The sequence below is a fragment of the Lactuca sativa genome, chromosome 4 (assembly GCF_002870075.4).
Source record: "Lactuca sativa cultivar Salinas chromosome 4, Lsat_Salinas_v11, whole genome shotgun sequence".
NCBI lineage: Eukaryota > Viridiplantae > Streptophyta > Magnoliopsida > Asterales > Asteraceae > Lactuca > Lactuca sativa.
This window is the reverse complement of record NC_056626.2, coordinates 299,130,637-299,143,718: the sequence shown is the minus strand read 5'-3', so window position 1 is coordinate 299,143,718 and position 13,082 is coordinate 299,130,637. Positions and strand designations below refer to the sequence as shown.

Below are 13,082 nucleotides of genomic sequence, written 5' to 3'. Positions count from 1 at the left end.
TTATTAAATAAGAGATGTAAGGGTGGGAGATGATCGTTGACAACCGGAAATAATCGCCTAAGGGGACATACTCTTGAACAAGTGCATGCACTACATAGGTGATATTTCATTTTGTTATAATCCAGAAAAATTAAACCCAATTACTGAAGCTCGGTAACTACTCATCTTCACCAGTTACGTTGGGGGCTTAATGGTGTAGGGTATTAACCCACACATACTTTTGGGGTTGACATATACGCACTTATCCGGCCAATAGTAACATCAACCCAGTTGAGCAAGATAGACCGATAAGGCCTTATCTACCTACAAAAGAACCCAGCTACACATGCTCAAATGAAATTTTTCCAAGTACAAAAGTAGTATCTCGAAAATTGGGGGAAAAGGGCCCAAGATATATTATTTTATAATGTACTACAATTGCTACCTAAGTAAAATGTCAATACCCAAATATATGAAGCAACCAAAAGTATCTCATAAAATCTTAAATACTTCTCATCATTTGAGAAGGAAGTATGCAATAAAAAAAGGGGCACTGAAATTCATTCTCATGAATTTCCAATTATGATCCTAAGTTCGTATCAAAGAGCACTAGCGGGATCGTCTCTGATTATGTTCCAGGTCAAAATCCTTCCTATATTACGACTTATCAAGATCACAAAGAGAGGTCCACCATTTTATCAATGGTTATCAAGATCACAAAGGAAGATCCATCCCTTCATCAATAATATAAAAAAAACATGTAGCATCACTCATCATTTAAAAACAAACAAAGATTATATATTTGACTTTATATCCATCACATCATATCATACATACTTATAAAGCTAGCATTTTTTCTTGAATCTCATGCATTTGAAACCCCCATAAAAATTTGCCAACACCTCATGCATTTGAAACCCCCACACTCTTTCACCTTCAAAGTAATTAATCACACATAATCCCATTTCAAAAAACATCACACACTCTATAAGTTCAACACCTCATGCATTTCAAACCCCCACACCCTTTCACCTTCATTATATATGTAGTTATATTAGTACATTTTTATTACAAAAAGTCGTCATTTAGTTGAAGATATTACGATTCAAAAGTTTTCATATAGTTGAAGACGATCCAAATATGATGATTTGAAAAAATAGGTTATATCGCATCGATGGTAGTTGTAATATGATTTTTTTCTTTCAACAAAAGCAAATGAAGCTTTTCTATTCTTTCTTTATATTCAATTTCTCATTTGACCTTTATATGTGATTTGTATGTATTACTCAATCTTAAATGTAACTCTCCAAACATCAATGTTTTGCTTGGAATATCTTTCTCATTCTTTTTTTTCAAGAAAAAACATTTTGATTGCAGGTTAATGAAGAATTGTCATCAAATTTCTATGGTTGAATGGTGTTCAATAAAGAAAGAAGATTCAAAAAACGGATACATGTTTTTTTTCTGTTTGAGCAAAGTAGACGAATGTTAGTTTTTTCTTTTGATTTAAATGTATATTTATGTAACATTTTTATTTACATATTCAACCACCAAATGTTATTATTTATTTGATTGTAGTTTTTCTATTTTGATTATGTTTATTTTCTATTATTTTTTTGTTGGGTTATCCTACACAACATATTTACAAGACAATATTTAAAAGATAACACAATTTTTAACATTCGATATGTAATTATGATGACTTATCATGATATGTTCTTCATATTAAATTAATTTATCCATATTACTACGACAATAATTACATATGACATTTACAAAAATATATATTATATGTGATTTGTTTGACATATATATGCACCTATGTATGTTATAAATTTATAATTAAATATTTTTATGTTTAATAATTGAAGGGATTAAAATGATGCATCAAAACCAATTATTTAGACAAATATAATAATAATAATAATAATAATAATAATAATAATAACTAGAAAAGATCCCCCGCGTTGCGGGGGCCGGAAGGTAGCCTGTGATGACTCACGGGTAACTTTTTTTGTTGGTTTACATATATACACATAAACAAAAAAGATCAGTAGAGACGCAACCTACTTGCTTCACTCAATGCTTGTCGCATTTTGTGGTGCTGAATATCTCTACGAAATAGATGGAAGTAAACTACATCAAAAAACAAAGCAAGAAAAATAGGTTAAATGAATGAAATGCACTGTACTTTTGTTGATAAGTTTACGACAACATCTTACTTTCTCCACTCCTTCAACAAATACGTGCAGAAAGAAAAGAATAAACTACGGAAATTAAACTGAAAATACTTTAAAACCCACTGAATGTTCAGAGGAATAGCAAATATTTTTATTAGAAAGAAAAAATAGCGACGTACTTTTTATAAACAACCAAAGAACGCAAAATTTTCCACCCATAAAATAGCAGCGTACATTAGTCTTCAACGTGTACTTCACTGCAACAGGCGAAGAAAATGGGCTTTTTGATTCTTCTATTTTTTTCCTTAATAAGATACAAAGTGATGTGTAATCTATTTATGTAAACTGAAAGGTTTAAGGTTATAAAAAGGTTTGAATTTGAACCTTGGTAACAAAGCAGACTTCCATGAAGATGGGAAAAAGAATCATACCTTAAAAATAATACCACATCACTAGCTTTAAACCTTTTTGCACCAACAAACATACTCTACCCTATAGTCAGTAACTGTTGTTTTGGCTGGCCTACATATAAAATCATGGGGGGTATTTTAGACATTTCACTCTTAAGTCTTTCAAAGACTGATATGTAAAAGGAAAATGAAGTCTCTTAACGTAGTAGATTTGAACACAAATTGGCACCCCTTGGCCTTATAGCATTGGAAGTATGGAACATTTAAGCAATCATGAAAAGTTATCTTACAAACATATGCAACAATGACGTATGTTTACCTTTCCAATGAAAACGCATTTCGATTTTTTGAAGCCTACACCAACTTTTCCCAATTATATATTCTACAGTGTTTACATTGTATCATGATTGACCAAGAGAATATTGAAACAAAGTCATTATTAATGCAATTCAAACATTGTAGACAACAAAATTACAGTCGCTTAGTAATTTTAAGAACAAAAATTACTAGCCACAGTCATCATCGAGCAGATGAACAGTCAGCAGGGTATCAAGAATAAAACCAAAACGAAAAAAAAACAAATATTGCTCTTACATTTGAACCGTAACGGTAGAGCATTAGTAGAACTTCAATATAACATTATAGAGTGAGATGGAATGAACGTATTTCATCTTAACATAGTTGATTTTAGTAGAAAATAAATAGAATAAAAGAGGAGAAAGATGGATTCAAAACCCGATGAGTATATAATCCGAATGATTCAAAACCTGGAAAAAAAACAAATAAAATTAGAGACTTATAACTAATGGATTTAAATAAATTCAAAGCCAAAGGTAGGAAATGAAGTGTACTCATAACAGATTCCTAAATTTCCCTTTTTTTCATTTTTAAGGCCAACCCCATCTGCTGCTTTGTTGTCAGAATGAACTGCCTGAATATGACTAAATGACTATTTTGACCTATTGGTTGAAACATAGGGTAAACAACAAATTAATGTTTATTTAAAAACTAATATAAACTAAAATCACAAGTAACTTTTATTTGATGTCGATATAATTATCTTCTTTTTTAAAATAAAGAAACACCACCTCTAGTGTATATCCATAGAATACTCTAGGAAATTGGTTGGAAATTATTTCCATGTGTGCAACAAATGCAACAATCTAAAAAAATCAAATGAGATGAGATTAAGCAGCTGACCATAAACATTTGTAAAACTAAATACAGATAACAGTTTCAACAATATATAAAATAAAGACATGAAATCTTGAAAAGCATTCATGAGTTCAGTAAAGATGTGTTCTAAAGATAAGACAGAATTACAGTTAATTGCACAACTTAGAGTTTCGTCCCAACTAAAGACAAAAAACAATTTCAACAATAACTATAAAAATAGTATGCAGGGGTAGTTTCGTCCAAAACTGTTAAAATAATTTTTTTTTTAAGTTTAAAAACACTAAGCAGGGGTAGTTTGGTCCAAAAATCTTCAAATGAAAATTTTTAACTATACAAACAGTATGCATAATAAATGTCGGCTCAAACACAAAATTGGTTTAAGAAATACAATTGGTTTAAGAAACTTTCGTATGCATAAATCTTATATATTTAAAATACGATATATGACCATACTATCAAACACAAAATTTAAGAATATATTATCATGATTCATAAATTAAATTACAATAAAAGGTATAGGCACTTAAATCCACCTGATTGATATTTAATGTAAGCAATGAAACTGTAGGCCTATAGATCTCCAGTTGTGATGTAACATTATTAACTTTCCGATTATCAATCTCTTCATCTCTTTTCCATCTCCTCCTGCCAGAAAATCATCATTTTATATTTAGTTGACCATGATAACCATAAGCATTACTAAATTCCAATCTAACCTAATAGCAAGAACATAACAAAATCATCAACCAAAAATGATAAATACGTTAAATAATTAGTGTCAGATTCTAGATTCACTAGCTTGGTTCTTCATCTGCTAAAATTACAAAGAAACAATATGGGAAAAAGGATTGGTTAGCAATAAACCTAAAAGAGAAAATCATAGAAAAAACCTATATGTATTAACTCTACATAAACAGTACCAATAGTATGCTTTTATCATACTTAAGAAAAATAATAAGTAATTCTTACCCTTTCAATCATTCCAATATGTCTAGCTTTCAAGAGCTCTGTAGTGAGCACTGAAAAAACGAATAACTCAGAAAAAATCAATGTCTAAAGATTAAAATCATAACATATATAATATCAATAATTTAACTATAATTTAAACCTATACCTTAAGTATGTAATACAAAAACTATATCAGGTCCTTCGTGAAGGTGATGTTAATATTTGAGCCATACCTAGAATTCCATTGATTTTAGAAGTCATGAACATTGAATATCTAAAACGTCAGCAAATCAAAATGTGTAAAATATTAGAAAATAGATTCATCAGACTTGATTGGATTTATTAAAAAAAATCAAAGACTTCAAAAAAATTAAAAACATCATAAAATCCAACAATTCAAATCCTAATTCCTACCCCCTACCCCTATCCTTTCCCCTTTGATTCAATACTAATTCATTATCACATTCACTATTCCAAATTTACCCTCAACTCCTTAACTCTAAAAATCTAGTACTAAGATTCATCTCAAAAAAATGTACCTTTTTCCAATTTATTTATGGTAATTATGGTCTGATTAATATTTTATTTTATATAAATGGTAGTCACAAAAAACAACGGAATTGCTTCTTGATTTGAAGGTGAAATCAATAGTGAGCAGCCCTATAATAGCGCCAACTGAAACTGCTAATGCAATCGCTCGTGTAAGTCTCAAGTTTTTTTAGGGGCATTTTCGTCTTTTTCTCTGATTAATCTAAATGGGAAAATGCACGTGATTGAAGGTTCAAGAAGTTGTTGATTGTCTAGGTGCTAATTATGTGCCAAGATATGCTGAAAAGGAATTCTTACTTCAGAGTTGTTACATTACTAATATTTGGTAGCTAATACCCGAGCAAGTAAATTCTATCGTTAAGCTTCATTCTACGATACATTCATCGCTATACAAAGCCAGCTTTATGTTGTAACTGTCAATTACATTAAGTTCTCTGTTATAACATCTTACCAAGTAGAGCTGGGCATCGTGCTTTCTGTTGTAACTGTCAACCTGACAATCCTTGTTTCCAAAATCCAAGTTACTTTTTGTTACTGAGAAGAAGTTTCCAAACAGTAACCACATACATACCAAGTAGAGCTGGGCTGACTCCTGCAATGCCAAAGTAATGACCTACACACAAAGTGATATAATTACACATCCCATAGGAAAATAAAATTAAACTTAGTAAATGTCACATATTTCCAAGTGTGAATGACATTCTTGTGTAAGAGCAATGACATTTTGGTGTGTAACTACAATGAACAAAAGGGCTTTTGTGTCACACATCTGATGGTTGAGGATGAAAGTGGTGTTGACGCCACTCCGCTCCGTGATGCTCAGCATCATGCTTCCTTCAACTGTTGTCTGTATCACAAAACTGAACAATGAAGTTAGCCAGATTGGTCAAAATTGAAGACCTTCTTGTTTTATCACATAAAAAAGGTAGATTTAATAATAAAAAACTGGAAAATTAACTCTAATTAGATGTAACCCTAATTCGATGTTCAGTAAGAAAACCCCTAATTACAACCATCATATGAAAGCAAACCCTTCAATCAAATTACTTGCCCATTCTTATATTCGAACAAATAAATTAAAATTAAGAACACACTTAAACAAACATGAAATTGAAAGCATATAGAAAGAGGGATGAACAATCGTCACCTGGGAATCGGAATAGCTTCATGAATTACCAAGGTAAAGTTAAAATAACCCCGATGAACATCGACCTAAGCTAAAATCCATGAACAGTACCTCGGTCAGTTCCTCTCAACTGAATATTAGAAGACGAAGAGGTCTTTGAAGTCGGCGATTGTAGATGGAGATCAGTGGAAAAAATTTCGTATACATCAAGTATCATATTCGAAAATCGGTGGTATTGGGTGATATATGACGGTGAGAAAGAACGAATGGAATATGGAGGAGTCGGTTTGGAGTAAGATGAGAAACAAAGAAGAAGCCGATGGTGGGTTCTTCCGCATCAGCACATGGCGGTAGTTTCTTATTGGAAGACAAAGTGGTGGTTTGTATACATAGTGGACTTGGCGGTGGATATCGACTCGGTGGATATCGGTGGGCAAGTTACAGTAACCTGGAATCCAGAAGCATCAAATGGAGTCGGTGATGAAAGCTATATTATTTGATTATTTGAGGTGGTGGTTATCTGAGGCAGTGGATAAATCAGAGTAACCAAAGTCAAGTGAAGTAACCAACCCCAGAACAGTACCCTGGTCAGGTACTGTAGCTAAGGGGATATATATATATATATATATATATATATATATATATATATATATATATATATATATATATATATATATATATATATATATATAACTAGAGGGGTTACCCGCGCGTTGCGCGGGGCGGAATGGGTCGGATGTGGATTACATACTAACTAACTAACTAAGAAACCCAAAACATCCATCAGTTTACATGTTTTTTAGTGTTTACAGAAACAGAAAAGTGCTTTCTCTTTGGATATTGCCTCTTCAGGCTCCGTTTCAAGTTTTATGCCAAGTACAATCTGGAAAAAAAAAAAAAAAATGATGTTTTAAATTTTAATGGCATGGCTACGACAGGTTGCAAAAATCTAATACATTCTATAATCAAAGTGCAATATTTTCCTATAAATGTTTCATCACACATCTTTTATCAAATGACCAATGTAAAGGGAGAATGAGTTGATTAAAGAGAACCTCATTTAAGCGAAAGGTATAATGCCTTAATAAAAAAAATCTGTAATTACAATTTACATTGATAGAGTAGAAAGAAAAATAAGTTGGATGCTACAAGTTAACACATAAAACAACTGAAAATACATTAATGGAATGGAATGGTTCATTCCATTCCATTCTTCATTGAATTCCATCATACTAAAATAGAGAAGGAAGACCTGTATAAATGTTTTGCAATCTGAAATCCGAAAGGACAATCATGCAATTTCAAATATTTCCTGCCCATCTGAAAAAATAGAAATTATGTACCTCTTTTCCAGCCAGCTTCCAAAGGTCCAACAATGGCTTGAATTTCGGCTGCAGGAACTGCTCGTAAAGTAGCTTCTGCTACAAATTGGTCTGCCATTGATGCTTTCTTCTCATCATTTATTTTTTTGATTTCAGGATCCTATACAACCAAAAAGGGTATTTTAGGTATGATTAAAAAAAAAAAAAAAAGTAGTCGAGGCGAAAACAAACAGGCAAAGAAACCCAACAAAAGTTTGATTAAATTTACACTTTAGCATACAGATATACGGGCACAAATAACCACAAATGTTTGCACACATATTTATCAAGAGACACTTTTTTCTAAGGCATAATCAAAACTACAAATTAAGGAAACTTTTGTCTGATCCTTCATCACAACCAAATCAACATTAACTACCTAACCCTTATAAAGTCGGTTAAATCCAAGAAATAGCAAAGAACTTTTATTTTTTTATTTGTTATTACATACTACTTTGATTTCTGCTTACAGAAACATTGTCGGTCTAGAAATGTTCCACTTTATATGAATTTGATTCTGAATGAGATTTCGAGTAACAAAAGTAAATATGAAAAGCACATAATTGGATTAAAAAGAAAGAAATAAACTCAAATCCTTTAAAATAAAGTAAAAAATTATACTTAGATACTTACATTGCTGAAGCATCCAGTAACCCTTTGAACACCTTCATTGGAATGATCAATCACGGAAATGAAATCAAAAGAAAGTAAGAATGAAAGAATATGGTGTTGTTAGTGAATGAAAAGTGAAACCAAATCATACACAGAGACTTGAAAGTCATACAGATGATGACAATTACCTGTTACCTTGTATGCTTCAAATACGAATTCGTTTGCCACTCTTATAAAAGAGAAAAAGCTCCCCATTATGACATATCTCTTTTCATATAACTATTGGCAGCTTCTTCTAATATAACAAATCCCCTTTGAAAGTTTGGATTTTTGTGTTTTAGGGCTGCAATGCAAATTAAATTGTAAGATAATTTGATGATAATTAATAATAAATGACGTAGTAAAATTTTGTAAAACTAAATAACCATAGACAATGAAATTGTAAAGTAATCAATCCATTAATTTGTTGTAACAGGGACCTTAAAAAAATATTCTTCTGGCATTCATTGCATCTAGGTGAACAACCATAGCGATCCTAACGAATAGTAATACACACATAAAGAAAACAGAGGGTTCATGGGTTTTAATTTAATTATTCCATTTACTTTCACTCACAAAGATTTTGTCATCTAAGGGGACAAAATACTCTAGCGTCATTCTAAATAGTAAACACATTCTACAAAATCAAAAAACAAACTGCGTGTTGATGAAATTACCTGAATTGCCACTTCCTCTATTCAATTTGGCATAATTGGAAAGTAGAGAACCTGATATCAATAATAAAATAAATCAATTTTAGATAATTGGTACCATAATTAGATAACTGGTCACTTTTGTAGAGAGCGTGAAGAGCATTAGTGGTGTGCAGGAAAATAAATCGAATCCTGCAAAAAAAATCAAAAATAACAGAAATAGAAACAAACAATAGCAAAATATCCAACTCAGTTCAGATTGTTAAAACGTTTAGTAAGGGATTTTATTTTCTTTTTTAGTTCAAGTTAAAAAGTATGTTACCTGGAATACAATCACTATAACAATAGCAAAATATCCAACTCAGTTCAGATATAATGAAGGCGCTCCTAACCGGATAATGATCATACATGAAGCCCACCACGCATGGACCATTTCTGTTATATGAATGCTCCTTAAAATCCATCACCATGAAAACAAATGCAATTAGCTAGCAGCATAACATATATCCACGGAAAACATTCTATGACTTTAATTTAGGGAAAATTATCACAATCTCACTTTAATCTAGGGAAATTTTTCATAAAATTAGATGGTGTCTTAATTACCTGATATCAACTTATCTATTACATTATTGTCCTTCTCAAAGTAAAATGTTGCAGTAGTAAGAAATAAAAGTACTCGCTTCCTAAGCTTTGAGATAGTAGAAACAGCATCTTCGAAAGCCTTGGTGTTGAGAGTGATGCCGTCTCCGACAGCTCCGAAATCCGTGAGATTAAACGAAAAGGGATGGTGAAAAGAGGAATCATCACTGAGAATCGACATTCAGAAGTGAAAAGAGAACAGATTAAAATAGAGATTGTGTTAATTACCATTTGGCTGGTTCTGTTAGGGGTTTGTATTTTGCCGTATTTGCGTTTCCATTGATTTGATCTTTACACTTAGGGAAAACTCCGGTGATGTTCGATAAAGGCCTAAACCTTCCTCCGACTTCGGTTTCGTTGATTTCGACGCCGACATTGGGTTTCCAGGCGAACTTGTCGGCGTCTTTCGGCGGACCGTAGTCGAACTGAAGCAGAGAGTACAACCGGATCCGAGGACGACTTCCCTGAGGTGGTGAGGCGGTGGAAGGCGATGAGGTAACGTCGATAAGATGAGAGGCGGTGGAGTAATAGAAGAAGTAAACATTCAAAGTGATTGAAGGTTTTGAGTGATCGGTGTAGGGATTAAGCGGTGGAGATTGCCGACTAAAAAGAATGAAAAAGCAAATGTATCTGAAGCGGTGAAAGAAGGAAGGGTAGGTAGCGGGGATTAAACTAAAAGAGTGATAGATGAGGCGGTGGAGGAATGAAATTGGATGATAGGGGCGGTTATAGATTTGAACATACAAAATAGGAGGTGTAATCGGGGAATATTTGGGCAGAGATAGAACGAAGGACGAAGAAAAGAGGAACGGTGGAAGAAGAAGAGAGACAGAGAGCATAGATGAGAGGGTAGTTTGGAAGAGCAGGGTGTGTGACACGCGGACAGAACAGGTATCACTTCCTAAGCGGTGCATTACACCTGGTAATTTGGTGGACAACCAACAACACGTGCACCACCAACAGTTTAAATAATGACATAAAAGGCCCAAGGTAAAGAAAAAAACGGATTTGAACATACGGAAATAGACAGGGGACCATTTTTGTCCATCCTTGGCAATTTTACTGTAGCTAAGGACGGAGAACTTTAATATATTGTATAATAATACACGTTTCCAAATACTGTATTCATTTGAAACTCACACTACAACTCAAAAGTTTTCTAATTTATGTATATTTATTACTACCTCCGTCCAAAAATTATAGTCCATCTTTCCTTTTTGGTTTGTCCCAAAATAATAGTCCACTTCTAAAAATAAATAATATTTTTACCAAAACACCCCCTTATTATTACTTAACCAACTAAGCATTTAATGGAACATTAAATGCACAGTAAGGACAAAACTATCATTTTATTATATAAAGTTAGTGGTAATTAATGTTTTTCTTAATCTGTGTGTTTTTTGTCTGTGGGCAATAATATTAGGACAGAGGGAGTAGTTACAACTCAAGAGTTTTTTAACTTATGATTATTAATTACTAATCACTGGTAACTTTTTATTTTCCTTTCTTTTATAAGGTTGTAAAGTTTTGCTCATTAAAAACATTAATGTATTTGAAGAGATTTGTGATTTAAATCTGAAAAGTTAATATAAATGTTAAAATAAACGTTTTAGTATTTTTATGTTATTAAAAGTTGTAGTGTTTATTTTTCATATTTTTTATTATTCGTTGTATATATATCTTTTTTAATACAAATGTTATAATAGATGTTTTTTGTATTTTTATGTTACTAAAAGTTGTAGTTCATATTTTTTATTATTCATTTGAAACTCACATTGCAACTCAAACGTTTTCTAATTTATGTATATTTATTAGTTACAACTCAAAAGTTTTTAACTTATGATTATTGATTAGTAATCACTAATAACTTTTTGTTTTCCTTTCTTTTATAAGGTTGTAAGGTTTTGCTCATTAAAAACATTAATGTATTTGAAGAGATTTGTGATTTAAATATGAAAAGTTAATATAAAAGTTGTAATAAATGTTTTAGTGTTTTTATGTTATTAAAAGTTGTAGTGTTTATTTTTCATATTTTTAATTATTCGTTGTGTGTGTGTGTGTGTGTGTATGTGTGTGTGTATATATATATATATATATATATATATATATATATATATATATATATCTATTTTAATACAAATGTTATAATAGATGTTTTTGTATTTTTATGTTGCTAAAAATTGTAGTTCATATTTTTTATTATTCATTTGAAACAACTCAAGAGTTTTCTAATTTATGTATATTTATTAGTTACAACTCAAAAGTTTTAAACTTATGATTATTGATTAGTAATCACTAATAACTTTTTGTTTTCCTTTCTTTTATAAGGTTGTAAAGTTTTGCTCATTAAAAACATTAATATATTTGAAGAGACTTGTGATTTAAATATGAAAAGTTAATATAAATGTTATAATAAATGTTTTAGTTTTTTTATGTTATTAAAAGTTGTAGTGTTTATTTTTCATATTTTTTATTATTCGTTGTATATATATATATATATATATATATATATATATATATATATATATATATATATATATATTAATACAAATGTTATAATAGATGTTTTTGTATTTTTATGTTACTAAAAATTGTAGTTCATATTTTTTATTATTCATTTGAAACCCACACTACAACTCAAGAGTTTTCTAATTTTATGTATATTTATTAGTTACAACTCAAAAGTTTTTAACTTATGATTATTGTTTAGTAATCACTAATAACTTTTTGTTTTCCTTTCTTTTATAAGGTTGTAAAGTTTTGCTCATTAAAAACATTAATGTATTTGAAGAGATTTGTAAAGTTTTGCTCATTAAAAACATTAATGTATAATAAATGTTTTAGTGCTTTTATGTTATTAAAAGTTGTAGTGTTTATTTTTCATATTTTTATTATTATTCGTTGTGTGTATATATATATATATATATATATATATATATATATATATATATATATATATATATCTTTTTTAATACAAATGTTATAATAGATGTTTTTGTATTTTTATGTTGCTAAAAGTTGTAGTTCATATATTTTGTTACCCATTATATATAGATTATTATATGTTTGATATATAATTTACACAATTTTAAACGATTTATAAAATTATCAAATAATTGTATATATCACAATGACTTAAAAATTAAAACTATAATCATCATATCATACTATATTATAAAGGAAACATTTTTCTTTCACCACATTCATTTGAAACTCCCAACTTTTCATATTTCTATACAATATACTTAATTTATTAACTTAAATATGCTTTTAGTTGTAAACATTATCATAAATGGAAGAATTTATGACTTATCAATATGATATACTTAAGTTGTTAACTTAAATATATAGTTAAATAAATAATCTACATTAATATATCAAATAAACTTAAAAATTTAGTGTAAAAT

At 30.2% G+C, this 13,082-nt stretch overlaps 1 protein-coding gene across 1 annotated transcript; it reads right to left on the bottom strand.

The window, feature by feature from the left end:
- Positions 1 to 7,069: 7,069 nt before the first annotated feature.
- On the bottom strand, positions 7,070 to 10,657 carry LOC122197407 (microtubule-associated protein 70-1). The gene is made up of 7 exons (XM_042901390.2): positions 9,640 to 10,657; positions 9,356 to 9,485; positions 9,058 to 9,108; positions 8,530 to 8,684; positions 8,363 to 8,394; positions 7,712 to 7,850; positions 7,070 to 7,251 (listed from the first exon to the last, which is right to left on the bottom strand). The coding sequence occupies exons 4-7, from the start codon at positions 8,594 to 8,596 to the stop codon at positions 7,229 to 7,231; spliced, it is 261 nt and encodes an 86-aa protein (XP_042757324.2). The 5' UTR covers positions 8,597 to 8,684; positions 9,058 to 9,108; positions 9,356 to 9,485; positions 9,640 to 10,657; the 3' UTR covers positions 7,070 to 7,228.
- Positions 10,658 to 13,082: the final 2,425 nt, after the last annotated feature.

Excerpts from the sequence above, each read along its gene's own strand:
- LOC122197407 (XM_042901390.2), bottom strand. The coding sequence starts at position 8,596 with ATGGGGAGCTTTTTCTCTTTTATAAGAGTGGCAAACGAATTCGTATTT. Across the intron at positions 8,395-8,529 it reads TGAAGCATACAAGGTAACAG|GTGTTCAAAGGGTTACTGGA; the intron begins GTAATTGTCATC and ends ATTCCAATGAAG. Across the intron at positions 7,252-7,711 it reads GGAAGCTGGCTGGAAAAGAG|ATTGTACTTGGCATAAAACT; the intron begins GTACATAATTTC and ends TTTTTTTTCCAG.